Here is an 18,214-nt window from a genome sequence, read left to right as displayed (position 1 = left end):
ACTGACATTGTGAACACCTGCAGTATCTATGACTGTCCATGAGCGGAGAGGTACACATGTATTTTCTAAAGAATATCCAACCAAGGGGAAAATGTTGTTTTAAATGCCCTCGCAGCCTCTGCAGCGTATCACAATGTACCGCTGGATGATAACGGTGGAGGGCTTTTCTCAGGAGCTTCAGGATGTCATCAGCATTGTTAGTCATTTTTAAGTGTTGTTAGTAAGTACTTATGAAATCCCCATTTGAATTTATAACAGAGAGAGCTGAAGTTGTCAGCGGGACCTCTCTACATAATCGCTCTGTTGTCGGCGCTCTGGAATAACCTCTCGCCATGAGAACGCGTACTCGCCTTCGCTCGTGTGACTGGAATGACACAATCAAACATCAGAGGTCACTGTTGTGCTTCAATGGCACTTTTAATAAAACAGACATTTCATCCTCACAACAGCAATGTCTGGACAGAGAGGGCGAGGGGGGGGCTGGGTGAGGGTTCCCTCTGCTGATAGGCTGGTTGCTCCTGATAAGTGAGAGGGAACTGGATAAAGAAAATTGAACTGTGCTGTTGAGCACAGTGTGGGGAAGATGGAGAGTGATGTGTGTGTGTGTGTGTGTGTGTGTGTGTGTATTGAACTGACTCATCTTGGCTGGCATTTATTTCTCCTCTCGTGTCTTCTAAAGAATGATAATATAGCGAAGAGAACCCTGACCACAACTGTACACGCTCCCCTCCCCCTCACATATTTACAGAAAAAATTAATACATTCAGTTAATTCACTAAGTAACAAAGCTAATTAATCTGTGTTTTTAGCAGAAATCACATGGTTTCACATCCAGTTTTCAAACAGACTCGTCCCTCTGTTCCACTTCTGTAATCTTTCCCTGCACGCTGTCCATCATTAGGGTTTTCTATTGATAACCGAATCACACAAAAATCCCCCCACGCACCCCCTCTTAAAGACTTAAATCCCATTTGCCCGTATTTATAACTATTTACAGAAGCAGCAATCTAACTATCACAAAAACCCACCCACCCACCAGTCTCATTCGCCCCTCCCCACTCCAACAAAGTCCCCCTCCCACCCACTAGAGAAAAAAAATATCATGACACCCGTCTTGCCGCCCTGTTCCATACACTGCCCACATCTTACCCTGTTCTAAAAGAGCATGCCAAGTTTAACAATGAACACAGAAAATGTCTCTATACAGAAAAAACACCCTTAAAAATGTTTTTTTTTTCCTTCCTCCTCCCACAATGGTGGACATGGACATAAGACAAGATTTCAGTGGCAACAAATAATCGTCATCTTGCTCCATTTTGGGATTTTTTTTTAGTGCTGACAGGGGCCAGGTTTAGTCATAAGAAAGTCCTGTCATTGGGGGTTTAAGGGGGCCATGTTATGAACAGTGGGAGGGCAGTTTTCCAGGGTCTCTGAGGCAATAGTTGGCCATGGGGCAGTTTGGAAAGGGAGGTGAGGGGTTTTGGAAAGGAAGGGAGGAGGTTTTTTTTTAGAGGAAGGGGATCTAGGTTTGTTTGTTTTTTTTTTGTTTGTTTTTGATTTTGTTGTTTAGTTTTTCAGAGTCAGAGGTGGCGGGGGCTGGGGTGGCCGTTGTGGTAGAGCTTCTGCTTGATGTGGACCATGTTGCCGCTGGAATCCTCCAGTTGTCGGAGCTGCGCTCGGCGACGGAGGTCTCGAAGGTTGCAGAACTGGGGCAGCCATGACCAGGAGGGGGTATCTGGAGGAAAGAGAGGAGAGGCTGTCAGAGGAGGCAGGTGTTGCAGGTGTTACTGAAGGATTGGTTGTATCATAGAGTAAAGAATCACAGATAACTCCAGGACCAGATTAACCTGCGATAGGTGCCCTGTGTCAAAAATAAGCAGTGGGTTTATTACCACCCTCCCACCACAAACCCACCCAGCCTATTGTTTCCAAATTTGTTTAAGTGATAACATAATGAAACATACATTTATTAAAGAATATTCAAATAATATCAACTGAAAAATAAATTTATGAAAGATATTTAGACTATATTTTGACTAAGGGCCTCAAGATTAATGAAAATGCAACAGCTGCTTTGACGCCCATTTAATTTAATTACCACAAATAATTGGACATGCAGTTTCCCACTTTCATTTTCCAGCCTTGAGTAATACACAGTTGGATACATATGCACTAAATAAGCCTGAAGGGAAAATACATGAATAAAATGTCCACACTTTTTTTGTTTTTAACGAAGCAGAATCAAACCTGCAGTGTCTTTATTTACTACATTATTAAATTGTTTCAGTTTAATAAACAATTGAGAGGGAACAGTGTCAGGGCCGTGGCGTGGATTTTACAAATACTGAGGTTTTGATTCGACGATTTTCAGGGTAAGATTAACAAATTAATCCTTTCCAGACATATGTATTAGAAAGTGACTTGATTTCTTTCTTTTTTTTAAAGGTTACACAAAGTGCAAAGATAGGAGCCAGGAAAGCGGACACCATTAAACAATGTTGTTATGTATATTATCAACCACTCAAGCTGCAGGAAATATGGTCACAGTCTCTTCTTCCCGAGTTACAGAGCTGAATAATGACCAGAAGTGTTTTTGCAGAGCATTATGATGTCACAGTGACCTTGACCTTTGACCTTTTCCCACCAAATTTGAATCATCCTTGAGTCCTAGTGAATGTTTGCGCCAAATGTAAACTAATTCCCTCAAGGTGGTCTTAAGATATCACATTCAAGATGCCAAAATGTGTTTTGTGAGGTCACACTGAACTTTGACCTTTGACCACCAAAATCTAATCAGTTCATCCTTGAGTCCAAGAGGACATTTGTGCCAAATTTGAAAAAATTCCCCAAAGACGCTACTGAGATATCGACCCCGAAAACATTAAAAAAAATTGATAACATATTGGATAAGCTAGTTTGTTATAAACAGTGTGTATATAGATTGAATAGAGTACAAACAGAAACAGATGGGAAACATGGGGATAAAATAAAGTATACGACATGCAACAAATGCCCACAGCCAGAATCAAACTGAAGTTATGATTATACACTGACATTTTAGATTACACAGAGTTTCAATGACAAACAGCCATAAATTTGAAAGTGAGAGGAAACAGAACATTTCAGACCCAGGGAGGAAACGCCTCCGTATTCTATCAAAATCACAACATTTCACAATATTGATTATTTCATCCTCCGTTTCCCTTCTTTACTTCTGCTCACATATACACAAAACTGTGTAATCTCAGTCTCCGCGGTTTATTGTTCGCCAACATTGTCTCCCTTGTGTAGCTGTGCAGACGCGAGCAAAGAAAACTGAATGCGGCCTTTCGCAGACTCCAAAGCCAAGCTGCTATAAGACACACTCATGAGATCAAGACACACAATGGTGTAAAATCCTTCTTAGCCTGGTTTTCTGGCTCCAAATCCAGTTAGAGGCAGACGGGACATATCAACAACCAGCAACACAGACCGCTAATCTCTGTGCTGGGAACTGTACGTGTCCGAGTCCAAGCAAGCTCGTTTTTTTTCTCCTGGAACATGTAGAAAAATAATTTGGGGCTGTCAGTTTGTGCTATCTCTGACGTGATGCATGATGTGATTCATTCCCACGGCGGCCTAAAGATCACTGTCCTACCCTGACGAGGAAACAGTTCTGAAGTCCTGTGTCTCTAAATCATATCTTCCATACTTCATTTAATATTTTCAAAGATCCAGTGAAACCAAAAAAAAAAGACTCAGAATCAGACGCCTGGAGGTTTTTGTACTCCACTGCATAAAAGCGAGTTCGGAGCTCCACACGGACCTCAGACGGGAGAAAGCGGATGTTTTAATGTGTCTTTTTAGCCGCCGGCTTTATCACAGCTGGAACAACTTTTAATTCTGGGAAGTAGGGGCTGAGCGTTTTACAGTGACGTAGATAAAAGCTCGGGAAGCTGATATATTGGATGCGATCGGTAAATGGCGCCAATCTCTCCAAGTGCATCGCGGCGTTGCCCTTGATTCCCAACCTTCTGCGTTGTTGCACATGTGACTGGGCGTCATCCCTCTACGGTCAGAGGGATGAGACCAAGCGTTGTGAAATCAGTGGCCGTCCGGAAACGAAGCAGGATTTCATGAACGTGTGGTGTACAATGTGAAGAGGGGAATGGCGGAGCAGACATTCGGGCTTGTCGGGTTATAAAGTGGAGCCGGTGAGGCGGAGCGAGGTCCACAGAGACAGGAGAGAGAGAGAGAGTGAGCGTGAGAGAGAGAGAGAGAGAGAGGGAAGGAGGGGAGAGCCCCAGACAAGCAAACCCAGTAGCAAATGGCCCTGCTGGAGGATGAGCGAGTGGAGGGGTGGTGGTGGTGGTGGTGGTGTAGTTGGGGAGGAGAGGAGGGGGAGGTGAGGTGTTGGGTGGAGGAGAGGTGAGGAGGGAGGGAGAGGAGTGAGTTATTTATAGCTGTGAATGGGTATGCTGTCCACAAGGACTGCTCTGAAGGGTATCCAAAGGAAAAGGGGCAACGAAGACAGGTTTTTCTCATTTGAATAAAAGGATGGAGACGGAGATGGAGTCGGGAGAAATGATAATGCAAGGGGCAGAAAACGGGAGGCGAAGACACAATTGTTATGCTCTGTTAGAGGAGAGGCAAAGGAGAAGAAGAGGAGGAGGAGGAGGAGGAGGAGGAGGGTAAGGTGGGGGGTGGGGGTTTAATGCTGAACGCCAAGTCATCATTTTCTCCATTTCTGAGATATATATATATATATATATATTTTTTGTGTGTGTGTGTTTCTCTTTCCCCCCGTGTCTTTGCAAAAACAACAGACTCTGGTATCGGATATTCACGGCACATTAGCGATAAGAAGAAAAAAAAAAAGTAGTTGCAGCAGGAAGCAGTGTAAAGGAAATGGCCAGGAGGAGATTCAATAAGTGAAGAGGGAGGGGAGAGGGAGGAGCTAGAGATGGAATTAGGAGGGGGAAAAAAAAGGCAATGGGAATCAACGTGTATCTCAATGCGCTGTGTGTGTGTGTGTGTGTGTGTGTGTGTGTGTGTGTTTCTCACTTGCCATTCCAGCTGCTCTCTCTCATTCTATTTATAGCTCTGGCAGAGAGAATGTGTGTATGTGTGTGTGTGTGTGTGTGTGTGTGTGCAAGTGGGGGGTGGGGATATGACAGCATCTCCATCCCGCACCCCCAACACCCACACACACACACACACACACACACACACACACCCTACCCCGCCCTGTCAGCCTCACCTTCACTCCTCATCTCGGCGAGGCTAAACGAGTCTGACCTAGCATCAACGTCACGGCCGACACACACACTCACACACACACACACACACACACAAGCGAGGGGATATTCCCTCCCAGTGCAAAAGAAGAAGCCTATATCCCCCACTCTGTAACTGCTGCTAATGAATATGGATGCTTCCTCCTCTCTGGGTGTTTTTTTATGATGATGTATTTTACACTGTTGTACTAATGCACTGGAGAAAACAGCATTGTCTCAGCCGCTGCTGCAAAACCTTCCACACCTCTGCGCAAAGCAGAAGCCTGCAACTATTAAAGCTTGTATAATTCAAGCACCTTGTTTATTGGAGCCACATCTGAAAAAACTAAACAAAACAATAAACACTGAAGAATCTGATTCGCACGTGATATTTTTTTTATCTTAAAAACCCTGCTTCAGTACATGTTCAGATAACTTCTGAGTAATAGCCGTCATTCGTCTGATCTGATCGTTGCTTGATACTTTCCCATCTTTGCCTGAGGAGCTTTTCCATGGCGGTCCAAATATCCAGGTCACATATCACCTACTTTAGCATTATCTTTAAAACTGAGGAACCAGGCCACCTCCACAACACAGGCCTGCCCTGACAGCAGGAGAGCACACACAACATTCAACCTGAGTTCCTCCAAATCCTGTTTTTAAAGGCTTTTATTTTCAGCAAACCTATAAATTTAGCTAATTTGGGGCAAAAGAAAATAAAAAACTTTGTGAGTGCCCACCCCCCCGTAGATCTTAATCCTGGCAGGGTCAAGAAGCAGTGAAACGAAAGTAAAACACTGTAATCCAGGATGCTAACACTCTGTGTAGTTGGGCGGTTGATGACTCTTCAGCCGAGCGCCAGACTATGAAGGATTTCATGCTGTCATGTCGTGATTTCACACGTGCATCTAATAGCTGCTTAGCTTTACTGTGTCACTAAAAGCTTTTTTTTATTTTATTTTTTTGCTTGTGTCTGCAACAGCCACACAAGCCAAGAGATACTTGTGAACTGCACACCACGTTCTGTCTCATTAAATCTGCTTCGTTCCTTTTCTTGTACTGTGGTAACATGCATCCGTCATGTGTCAGGAGGAGATGAAAAAGATATTTCAGAGAAGGGGGGGGGGTTGCTGCTGACAGGAGACAGGAAATTAAGGAGCAACTATCACATCACGATTTAAACACATGGTATGTGGGAATGAAGCTTTCACTACAGCACAGCAGATGGTGGGAGTGAAGTCATTTCTCAGTCTCTGTTTCTCGGGTTTGAACCAGACTCACTCACTGCGTTTATCACACAAAAGCAATGTTTCTCATCAGACAGCTAATTTTTAGGCAGTAGTGAATATTAATTCATGTTATCTTTAGTGGAATGTGAATTGTCATGCTGTGCACTACACATATATATATATAGATATAGATATATATATCTATATCTATATGCATCTACACTCCCAGACACTTGAAAGCTGTGTCCCAATTCAGGGGCCGCATCCTTCAGAGGCTGCATTTGAAGACCGATTACGTCACAGCGGTGCGACTAGACTGTCCCATTTCGTTCAAATGCGGCCGAGAAATGCGGACTTCTTTTCCTGGGCCCAACCTATCCCAAGATTCATTGAGCGCAGGTAATTAAAGCAAACAGCACCAACAGAGAGCCTGAGGATTACACTTTTAAATGTAAGTATTGGGTTTCAGCTCAGTTCAACAACTAACGGTACAACTGTTAAAATCACGGGTCTTAAAACCTCAAGTGTCTGTGAAAAAAAGTTACGAGTATGTGATGCAACGGTAAGGTTGGGAACAGCTGGTGATGCACAGTGAAAATCCTCCGGAGACCAGACCATCTCATTTCGGTTCGGCCTTCGTGGCTACAACTTCATAGAACGCATCCTCCGAGGGATGCGCCGCCTGAATTGGGACACAGCTGATGTGTCTGTGGATTCCTGCATATCTGTAAATTTAATCCACATTTTATGCACCATGTAAATTTGTAATTGTAACAAGGGTGCAGGTTTGCAAATGGATGTCAGGGACATGTCCCGACCAATATTGGAGAAAACTTGTTGTACTTTTTGGAGTGAAGTAATTAGAAAAAAAACATTTGGTTGACAGTAAGTTTCGCTATTGCTACATAGCTAGCATTAGCATTAACAGCTGTTTACTTCCCAGTTGTGCCAACAGCTTCAGCCATTGTTGCTTTTACAAGACAAGAGGTAATAATACGTCCTCATAGCAGCAGCTACTTCTTCAGGATATACTGGATGCTACAGTGACTCGGTATCGGAAAGTGATGAGACAGGCTGGGGCTAGCTGGTTAGCATGCTAACTTCATCAGAAGAAAAAAAGTGATAGAAATAGACTGAAAACCAGAGTTTCTTTCCACCCCTGGAGACAGCTCTATGAAGTTTGATGCTGAACTTGTAACATAAACTTACATATAGGGCTTTTAAAAGGTTGTGTCCCCACCAATGTTGAGACCAAACCTACACCCTTAAATTGTATGTAATTTCTTATTGTCATGTTTTTCCCTATGTCATATTACTGTGTTGACACTCCCATTCATATGGCTAATACTGAGTTTCCAAAAGCATGCAAAGATGCAGAGAGCTAACGTAGAATCATACAGAGAGATAGAGTGCTGATGTAACAGTGCTAACCACTGATTTACTGCGCAATGACAACGTTGTCAATGATTGGGGTGGACACACACTTCTGGGTCGTACAGCGACTCTTGAGGGAGAAGTAATGTCATTAATTGCATTAATGTTCATTAGTTGCCCACTTGGTGAGCCCACAGAGGTGATTTTAATTACTTTGGATAATCTGACCTCTTTTAAAGGACTGTATGGATGTGTACAGACCGGTCTTGAGTGACATCTCCCTGAGTCTCCCGTTAGGACGTATTACACCTTCAAAACCTGAATAGTGCCAGTTGCCAGCTGGGCATGGTTTCCACTCCATTTCAATTTGGCATACGAGACGGCACATGTCATTCATGTTGAATGGAATCTACAGCTCCGTGCCACAAGTAAACAACACTGTAAACAATACAGGCAAATAAGCACGTACTTCACATGGCTCGTCTTGGCTGAATTCGAGTAGAAAATGTATTGTACTGTCTCTGCCAACACTTAAAAGCTGTGAAAAGAAATTACTTTAATTTTCTGATAGAGCTTCTACGTCACACCTGCCACCTCATACGCCGCTTGCACTCTATTGAAGCAGGTTAAGTGTAGAAAGATCAAAACGGTTTTGATTTCTGTAGGATATAGTTTGACATTGTTGGAAATAAGCTTATTATTTTTTTCTGAAAATTGCATGAGAAGATGGACACCACTCTCATTTCAGTGTATTAACTATGGAGTCTATGTATCTCATTTGGTTAATCTGTACATATACTAAAATGTAATAATGACAGTTTTATGGGGAGTTACGTGCTGGAAAAATTTGCTGGTAGCTGGTTTAATTTTATTTCACTTTATACTTTACACTTTAATACTCCGTCATATTTGAATAAATTCTGTGAAAAGCTGATGTGGTGCTAGACTGGTTTACTTCTGATAAAACTGCCTCTTGTGGAGTTCCCCAAGGGTCTAACTAGGGTCCCTGATTATTCTCTATTTATACACTGTCCTTGGGGAATAACATCCACTGACAGATTTAATTTCACTGTTATGCAACTGACACACAGTTTTAAAGCTGTTTAATAAAGCCTTTTAATATAGATGTATCCTGCATTATACCATGGCTCTCTCATAATTCTTTTACTTGCTGTCCTGGTGAAGGTCATTCCTGCTTTTAGCTCCTCCGTCCTTGATTGTTGTGACGTGATCGTGGTCTTAGCAGGAGAAATATCAACATACTACCGTTAATTCAGAACCCTCCTTCTGGGCTAATCACACTCTCTGAGAGAAGTGGCCAAATTACTTGAGTCCCTGTCCCTCTTCACAGATTGTCGGTCAAATTTAGAACTGATTTTTAAGTTTTAAAGTCAGCTTATTTGTGTGATTTGTCGGCCCCACGTGAGCCTGATTGCTGCTTGAGAGCCTCTTTCCGAGCCCTTCCAGTGATTTCCATGTCTCTCCTCATGGGAGACCTATGTTTACCATCAGGTAACACTCAGCTGTGGAAGTCTGCGCCGGAGGATTGCAGGCATGCAAAGTAAGCATCGTCTTTTAAATCCTTCCTCAAAACTCACATTATCCTATTTCTAATTTATAGTTTTAATCCATAAGTAAAATACTTTTTCATTTATTACTAGCCTAGGCAGGTATGTAGCCATGGATGCTGTGATCATGAATGTAAATTGAGGGAATTTCCATTTGTCCATTTAGCTAACTTTAAGGCATAGCCTGCAAAGCTATTTTTAGTCTTCACAATTAGGTTTAACTCAAGTGTTTAACTCATTATTTCGGTTCCTATTAATATTCTATTTCACTTTTACTGCATTACTTTGCTGTTTTGGTTTTGCAGCGTCCCCAGTGAGATCATTAAAGGTTCAACTTAGCATAACACAACAGTGCACTGGATCTAGCAGAGAACTGAGTCAGACTTGGGTTGAAACAAAGGTTTGATATTTGAACCAAACCAAAACCAAAACCAAACGCTGAAAAGTGATTCAACCAAATATGATGTGAGGTGACTTTGTTTGACATCAGTGGTTACAAGGATACCAACTTCTCTGCTCGATGCTAACGCAACATTTTAGCTAACGGGATAATACTGATACACACTACCAGGGCAAAGCACTTCTGAAGTACAATGTTGCCATTAAAATAACCCGATTGAAATTGCTCCACATATTATTACACATGGACATGGCAAAATGGCTTAATAGCGCCCCCAACAAAACTCAAATTAGGCAGCCTCCCCTCTGTGTTTCACCTCCATGTACCAAAATTGGTAGGCACATGAAACACGCCAAGACTCACAAAAAAGCCTCCTGTACCCATACCCTAAACCCAACAGGAAATCAGCCATTTTGAATTTACTCTGCAATTTTGGTGTCGTTTCTGCAATTTAAGGAAGTCATACTTTAACAAACTCCTCCCACAGAATTAGTCAAATCAAGGTCATATTTGGTCTGTCTTATCTTAAAACCATTGTGATGCAAAATTGTGAAGCTTTTGAGCTTTTTCATTGGAGGATCTGCATGTGGGAGCGTGGCGAATTTCGCAGTGAATTTTGATTTTTTCACCATTAAACAGGAAGTTGTTATAACCATAATATACATTGTCCAATCTGCCCCAAACTTCACACGTTTGATGACAGTCCCACACTGAAGACATCTGCATGCTAATATGATGCCTTACTCATAGTGCCAACCTACTGAAAACAGGAAGTAACCCTTGAGTGACAATCATCATTTGATTTACATGATAGTTTCATGGTCTGGTTTATCCTGAGCTGGGCAAACGGGTGCAAAGTTTTTGCAGCTTAATGTCATATTTTTAACTGTAAATACGTATAAAACGATCATTGCAATCACTTCTGTTTTACAACACTTGCAGTTCTCATTAAGGTATGAATTTGTGTTGTCTTATTAATTTTGAGTTTAATATATTCAAATCATAGTAATTACACTTAATGATGGTGCTATTACGTTAGCATATGACTACTGCTGTTTCCTGAAAACAAATTAAGAGGATTATTAGTCTGATAAGATTTGAGGTATTGAGGCTTTCCAAAAGAGACAGCCATTTAAATTTAGTTTCACCTCTGCTGATAGCCTCCGTCTGAATCATCACACAGTTGGAAGGTTTAGCTGTGATTTTCCAAGAGGTCGCAGTAAACTGAGAGAAAAATCTGTGAGAAGAGCCAAAAATGGGCCAAGCAATGGGGGGAAGGTCATTTTCTAGAGCTCCACCAACTGCTGTGTTAACCTGGCAAGCACTTACACATACAGATGGATGTATACAAGGTGGATACTTATATTTCTGCACACACAGGATTTGTTCCACCACAAATCCTGCTCTGAATTATGGAGACTGTTGTTATTTTACTTGGCAAATTAAGATTTTGTTTTTTTGTGACATGTTTTTTCCTGTCATGTAGCCTAACAGAGAAGGGTTTGTGATATTTAGCTGATATCTTGCTCAAGTTGTGTCCATGTGTATCTGCAGCAGACAATGTCCAGCTCACCATAGTAGCGGCTCGCCCTCCAGGCCCTGACGGCACAGTGTAGGACTCCGTCCAGCCACAGCAGCAGCCAGCTAATGCAGAAGCCCAGCAGCAGCCCCAACATCAAGTCCATCTCCTGCTTGGTCACACTGTCACTCACAAAGTAGTTTTCCGATGAGTCCACCAAGGAATGGTCCCCATCATACGGGATTACATAGTGGACATGATGTCTGGAGGGAGGACAGACAGAGAGAGGTGATGAGAGGGTTGGATATGCATATACATGTGTCCTTGTAAGAGTCCTTCAACCAACGTATAATTGTATGAATTTAAGATATGAATTAACATTTCTTAGACGTCTCTAAGACATAGAGATGACAAATTAAAGGAAAAACCACCAGCCTCAGTGTGAACTCCACTGGAAAGATGAACAGAATTGTTAATAAATGTATTCCTTCATTTGGTGTTTTGATGACGATGGTGAAGAGTTCCGTTTAACACATCGCTCCTAAATCTCCAAAAGTGTTTGGTTTCATTGAGATCTGGTGCCTGTGAGGACTAAACCATATGATTCACATCATTTCATCAAATCCTTTACAGCAGCGTCTGCATTTGTCATCTTTCTCCATTCATCTATTCAGGTGTTTCCTTTAATTTACTCGTCTGTATAACCTTACCTTGAAAAGTGACTTTCCAAATTTTCCTCGACCCCGAGAACCTTGAACACTATTGGACTTTATACTGTATATACACATATATAAGGGGTTACAATGAAGATGTTATTCTACGTACAACCGCTACATCAAATGATGTCTTGAAATTTTGAAATTTTAATCAGACTGCACTAATCCACACTTTGCTGGGTGTTCCCAGGCTGCACTTTAGGTAGAGACGTTTATGGTCGGTTTGTGATTGTGAATTAGCAGAAAAAGCTCACGGCCGGAAAAGAGAGAGTGCACCACCGCTACCTCCTGCAGAGGTGCCTTTCAGCAAGGCACTGACTCCCATATCGAAATAGGTACCTGCTGAATAAAAACCTTTCAATTAATCTAAAAATTCTGGAGTTATACTAATCAACTAATTAACTTGTCATCTTTTTTTTATGTCATTTTGGAATTAAAATCCTATTTTAAATCCAAAATAAAACCTAGAAAGTCAAGTTTAAATTTGTTCCAAATAGGAGAAACCTGAAAGATCTCAATATGAAGCCAATTTTAATTGTTTTCCACAAATCCACAGGGTGTGTTTGCTACTAACCAGGTGCTCACATCCCATGGGAGAGGAAGGAGGAACTGTGGTGAAAAATATGGAAATGTTACACTGACAGACTGTTAATTTAAAGACAGCTTATGTTTGCAGTAGATCATAGAAAACATCAGTCTGCTGCATTACAGCTAAGGGACATGCATGGTAACATCACATGCAGATGTGTATATCAGCTGTTGCAGCAGCAACTCCTCAATAATCATTAATTTCCTTGCATTCATTTTGCCACACATGGTCCAGCACTGACTCAGCTCCCCTGTAAAACAGATACATCCAGTTGATATGAAAGTCTTACTATAGTGGTATTACCTGGCCTCCTGAGAGGGGATGAAAGCTTCTAACAAAAACTAACAACACGGGCAGTTGTCTGACAAACGCTGTGAGGGAACACAGTGGGAGCTGAGAGATTTAACTGCTGGGAGTGAGAACAGATACACTCACACACTTTGGGATTTTACACTGATAACAAGTTTGGACTGATGCAGGTTTTTTGAAGGGCATTACCAAAAGTTTTCATTGTGAAAGAATACTCCAATTTGGTATCATACTTCTCAAAACTAAAGGACTTGCAGGAGACAGATTTAATAAAAAAAAAAATGTGCGGTCAAGATTTATGCAGCGGAATCAGAGATATCCTGACTTCTAATCCTTAATATGGGCCAAGCTCCAAAAAACAAAGGATTCTACATTTTCTGTAATGCAACGTGATCGTGTCTTTCACTGGACGTTCCACATGATTCTACCTATTTTAATAAATGTCTGAAAGCTGCTATCTTTTGTCGACCGGTACGTAGTACGTAGTATGTAGTGATGTTTCCGACTTGTTTGGCGTAAAACTGAGGAAGAAGTGAGAATCACGAGCAGCTGTAGACAAAGGAGAAATCTCCACCTACCGAAATGCAACTTCATAAACAAGAAAATCCACCCACACTGTTTGATTGACAGATGATCTCTGGGAAGTGCAGTGCAGAAACACAACAGCACTTTGTCCTAAACGTGGAGGAAAAAAAACCTGATGTTGCAGATTAGCACCTTAAGTATCTTTACTGAAGAAGTACGGCCACATGGGGGATCAAACCCCCCTCTATTAAACCTCACTGACCTGAGCCATGCTGCCACCAAGGTCCATTAACGCCAAAACATTTCTCACAATAAACAAAGATAAGCTATGTGTAAAGATGAGGCAACATCTTCACTCCAGGTTTCTTTCTATTCCCTGAGGAGTTTCCTGTATATCTAAGTCCCGGTCACCTGCGCCCTACACATCTTTCACTGTGTGTCTTTTGTTCTGTTTTCTGTTTTCTAGTATAAAAATGAATTTTATGATGGAAATGCTCCAATAAGAGCTTTTAGATCATCTTAGATCAAGCATCCTGGAGCCTCGCAAAACAGCATGACACCAATAAAGGTTCACCCAGCAACACACACTGTCCAACTCCTAGATCACTCCTCTCCCACAGAGGCAGCAGCTATTGTAGGCCAGGCTTTGGCCCGTCAGAGAAGCTACAACTACATCCAAAATCAGAGCGCAGAGGCTGCCAAATAAAATGACACTGGCTGTGTCCTCGAGCCTGATAAGGTGAGCGCTGTGGGCGTCACGACACCTCCGTGGCTTACGGATGGAGGGGCAGGCAAGCGAAGCCTGAGCTCCGGTCTATTCATCCACCTATCCCACGTTTTTCTGCTGTTTACGTGAAAACAGATGACTGACTCTCACTCATGGATGTTTCCAGGTCAGTGAAAGACACCGTGGTTACAGTAACCTGAAAACTAACATGAGGACCAGGGGTTTGACTGTGCATACTGTCCAGTGGTAGGTAGTTTTATCTGATCATCGCCTATTAAACAAATATGTGTACAGGACACAAATAATCTCTTTATAGATTAAGAAATCACTGCTTTCCAAATTTTCAAAATCCTGCTTGCATTCATAATCACAGTTGTTTTAGCAGAAGCAAGGATGTCAAAACTACAAAATAAGATTGTGAGTGATACATCATCTCCAAACATGCTCCTTTTTTGCAAGAGGCCTTTCCAAACTTTAAAAACCATAATCTAACATCACCTGAGGATGAAGGATTTCTGCATTTACAGGTTAAAAAAAAAAACACAGTGGAAGTGGCCAGTTAATGCTGCTTACAAACTGCTATAGCACACCAGCCCCCTCACTGCAGCACATGCACACTATAGACTGCTGTTTTTGGTTTGATGTGCATCTGTTCAGCTTGCACCGACATGAATAGTGACATTTACCCCTTCCTAAACCACTGATCTCTTCTAGTGGCTGTAGCTAGGCTGCCTGTAGGACACGAGCCAATCAGGATCCAATATCTGAGGACAATATAGGGGTGAATCTATTGGTTCAAATGACTCCTACTTTAAATCTTGGTCCAACATTGTTGCCATAGCCTGTAGAGACTAAAAAAACAGAGGCCCAGTTGTGTGTCTGCTCATCCACACAGCCTACATCTTGCTCACTGTTGATGGAAAATAAATAATAATACAGATGAATTCAGAATTAATATATTAATGAGTGTCTTGCTGCTGCCCCCCACCCCCCACTTCAACCCTGCTCACTGTGACAGCAAACAGCAGGTAGGCTGATGAGCCCTACAGCACTTCTTAAGCCATAACCACTTCACCTCAACACTCATACGATCATAATTGGCCCAGCAGGTTTATATTCTCCGTGCAGCCTGAGTCCGTGTGAATTGCACACTTGATGCTCAGATTGTTTTTGAACGGCCTCCTACTGCTCACAGTTCATTACCTATTTATGGCTCCGACACACACCTTCGTAGGCTATATGCAGCAAAAGCCGAAATCCTCGCAGCCAATATGGGCTGTATGTATATACATATATTTAAAAAAAAAAAAACACACACACACACACCGCGGCCAAACGTTTCATCGGACTGTGTGTTAGAGCGAATAATAAAAACCTGTATGAAAACATCAGCCGCTGTGTGGAGGCACAGACGGGGCTGATATCACGTTGGCTTTGCGGGGCTTCACCGCCAGAAATCTTCGAGGCCTCTTCAGCAATTAAGAATAGAAAAAAGAAAATAAAAACACAACACACACAGAGCGCCGTGTTTATCCCACATTTTGTACGAGGATGAGCATTTACCTTCCACAGTTGCAGTGACAGACGCGGTCCTCCCCTCGTAGATGCGGTAAGATGTAGTTGTGAAAGCGATCCAGTAGTGCGTTCATGTCCATTAAACAGGCTATCGCCTGCAAAGAACCATGCCAGTCAGCTGGGACATGTCAAGCAATAGGCTAGGCTATTCCTACAGACAGCCAATCATCCTGTTCTCCATTATTAAGATAAATAACAACAATAAGGATCATAAAGAAAAAGACAGAAAATAGCCTTGGTAGACCCTCCCGATTCCAAGAGGGGGGACTCTTGCCTCAAAACGGACTTAGATTATTTATTTATGACAGCAGGTAATTATAGGTAGGCTAACCTACTTCCACATGTCACTGATAGGCCTGCTGGAAGGTAGTTCCTCTACATTTAAGGCACATTTGTAACAATCTGATTAAATAGCCTGTTAGCTTCAGTGAGTAGGCTAAATTAGAAAATCATATGGTGGCTGAGGGAGGTGAATATGTCTTACCATTACAACTGAAGCACCAAGAATCATAAAAATCATGGTGGTTGTGATCATATGCATCAAAACTTCCAAACTGGCCGCCGTCCTGAAGCCCGGGAATTTACCCGCGGCGGTGGAGACGCTCCGGCTGGGCTCTGGGCGCTCTGTCCCGGCAGGAGCCGCTCATGGAGCCGCCGCGCCGCTCCTGGCTCCCCGTCCCTTCAAACTGCCCGGTCTTCCTCCGTCCCCCTCCTACACACGGCAAGCCGCTCTCTCAGCCCCTTTACTGCGCCCTCTCCATCCAAGTATCCCCCCCTCCCGGTCCGTCGGATGCGGCTGCCGCTCGCTCCAAAGAGGCAGTCCTCTCCTAATTACCGATGCAAAAGTGATCCGTTCTTCCAGGCGCCTTTCTCTCTCTATCCCGGGTTAGAAAACCATCAAGAAAACAAGAGACGGGCTCATTCGATATCCTCTAAGGGGAGCCTCGGTATCCGTCCTGCCCTGTTCCAAGTTATTCCAAACCGGGGCTGCGCTTTAACAGGCTACCGGCGAATTCTGTCCTCCATCTGTGAAAACGGTCAATTTCTCTCGTTTCAAAGAGCTGCACCAACTCCTCTCACGGCCATCGCCCTCGTCTTTCTCGGAACAGCAGCCTGCTTGATAACATCGACATGAGGTCCAGATAGCTCCAGTCGGGAACTAGACCCACCCTACGCCCCGAGTCCAGTCCGGATCCAGCAACGGCAGCTGCATCAACGCCTGAAGCCAGACACGCATGATCATCCCATCCTGGCTTCCAGCAGCTACACGAGCATCCACTCCCACCTCTAGTACATGTGCGCGTGCACGTGTCCCTGCGCGTGCGTGTGCATGTGTGTGTGTGTGTGTGAGAGAGAGAGAGAGAGACAGAGAGAGAGAGAGAGATAGTGTGTGTGTGTGTGTAGTGGGCGGTATGAGGGGGGAGAACTGCAAACTGCCTCTATGGCATTGGCCTATAGGCTCATTATTTATAGTGGATACCTGCAGATGCACCGGAGGCTTCAAGAATGACACTCTTCATGATGATTTAACCTCCTTTTTGTCCAGAGGCTTAACCCCTTTTACCCCTCAGTGTGTGTGTGTGTGTGTGTGTGTGTGTGTGTGTGTGTGTGTCTTTATATTTCTCTTCTAGACATTGCAGTTCTTCAGTTTCTGATTCTGCGCAGTTCCTGCTGTTTCTGCTCCTACTATCATGTTTAACGTCTAAAACTGAGTCTCGGATACAAATCAGACAAATTCTATATTCTGAACTCTTTTTTGGGGGGAAATAAAACCCCTCTGAGTTGTTCCTTTGAATAAGCAGCGATGGGGGGGGGGTCTCAGTGACATTGTCTTGTATAATTTTCATCCAAAAACTTGCAAACTTTGCTATTTGAGATAACTCACTAAGGAGACACTGGTCTGGAAGCTTTCCGTAATGGGATTTTGTACCATGGATATCTGGGGTTTCTTTCTCTGCATTTTAACAAAATTTTAACAAAAAAGTAAAAACATAAAAATAAAAAACAGTTCCCATATGTATCCAGTTGGGGAGAGGGAGGGATGGTTGTAAAATTTGTGACATTTCTGTCTGCATCTTGGAGCTCTTTTGAGTCAGTGTGTTCAGAATTTAATACAAACTAGTTAGATGTGTCTACTATTAAATGGTGTAGGTGTTATCTCTGCAACACAAACAGAAAATGTCTCGTTTAGTCTCAAACACAAGGAGTGAAATGTTACAATTCATCTCATAGTCCAGGTTAGTTATAACGTACACTGGTGTGAAATGTGACATTACGACATAAGTATGTTAGTTACTTTCAGTCATAACAGTGATAAGACATTTGGAAATAATTAAACAATAACTTCAATAACTTAACATTTGTGTGTGTGTCCGTGTGTCCGTGTGTGTGTGTGTATTGTTGTTACAACTCAATCAGACTCCTGTAG

At 42.7% G+C, this 18,214-nt stretch overlaps 1 protein-coding gene across 1 annotated transcript; it reads right to left on the bottom strand.

Annotated features, from left to right (window-relative positions):
• Positions 1-1,108: 1,108 nt before the first annotated feature.
• tmem240 (transmembrane protein 240) lies at positions 1,109-17,009 on the bottom strand. The gene is made up of 4 exons (XM_022753185.1): positions 16,271-17,009; positions 15,775-15,881; positions 11,400-11,608; positions 1,109-1,735 (listed from the first exon to the last, which is right to left on the bottom strand). The coding sequence occupies exons 1-4, from the start codon at positions 16,325-16,327 to the stop codon at positions 1,581-1,583; spliced, it is 528 nt and encodes a 175-aa protein (XP_022608906.1). The 5' UTR covers positions 16,328-17,009; the 3' UTR covers positions 1,109-1,580.
• Between the last annotated feature and the right edge of the window lie 1,205 nt (positions 17,010-18,214).

Source organism: Seriola dumerili, unplaced genomic scaffold (genome assembly GCF_002260705.1).
Source record: "Seriola dumerili isolate Sdu_G_001 unplaced genomic scaffold, Sdu_1.0 BDQW01000190.1, whole genome shotgun sequence".
Lineage (NCBI taxonomy): Eukaryota > Metazoa > Chordata > Actinopteri > Carangiformes > Carangidae > Seriola > Seriola dumerili.
This window is presented reverse-complemented; position numbering and strand designations above follow the sequence as displayed.

What these genes read in the sequence shown, in the direction of transcription:
- tmem240 (XM_022753185.1), bottom strand. Translation starts at nt 16,327, where the DNA reads ATGCATATGATCACAACCACCATGATTTTTATGATTCTTGGTGCTTCA. An exon ending in TGTCACTGCAACTGTGGAAG is followed by an intron (nt 11,609 to 15,774) that starts GTAAATGCTCAT and finishes TCCTCCCTCCAG; the next exon opens with ACATCATGTCCACTATGTAA. An exon ending in GAGGGCGAGCCGCTACTATG is followed by an intron (nt 1,736 to 11,399) that starts GTGAGCTGGACA and finishes TCTTTCCTCCAG; the next exon opens with ATACCCCCTCCTGGTCATGG.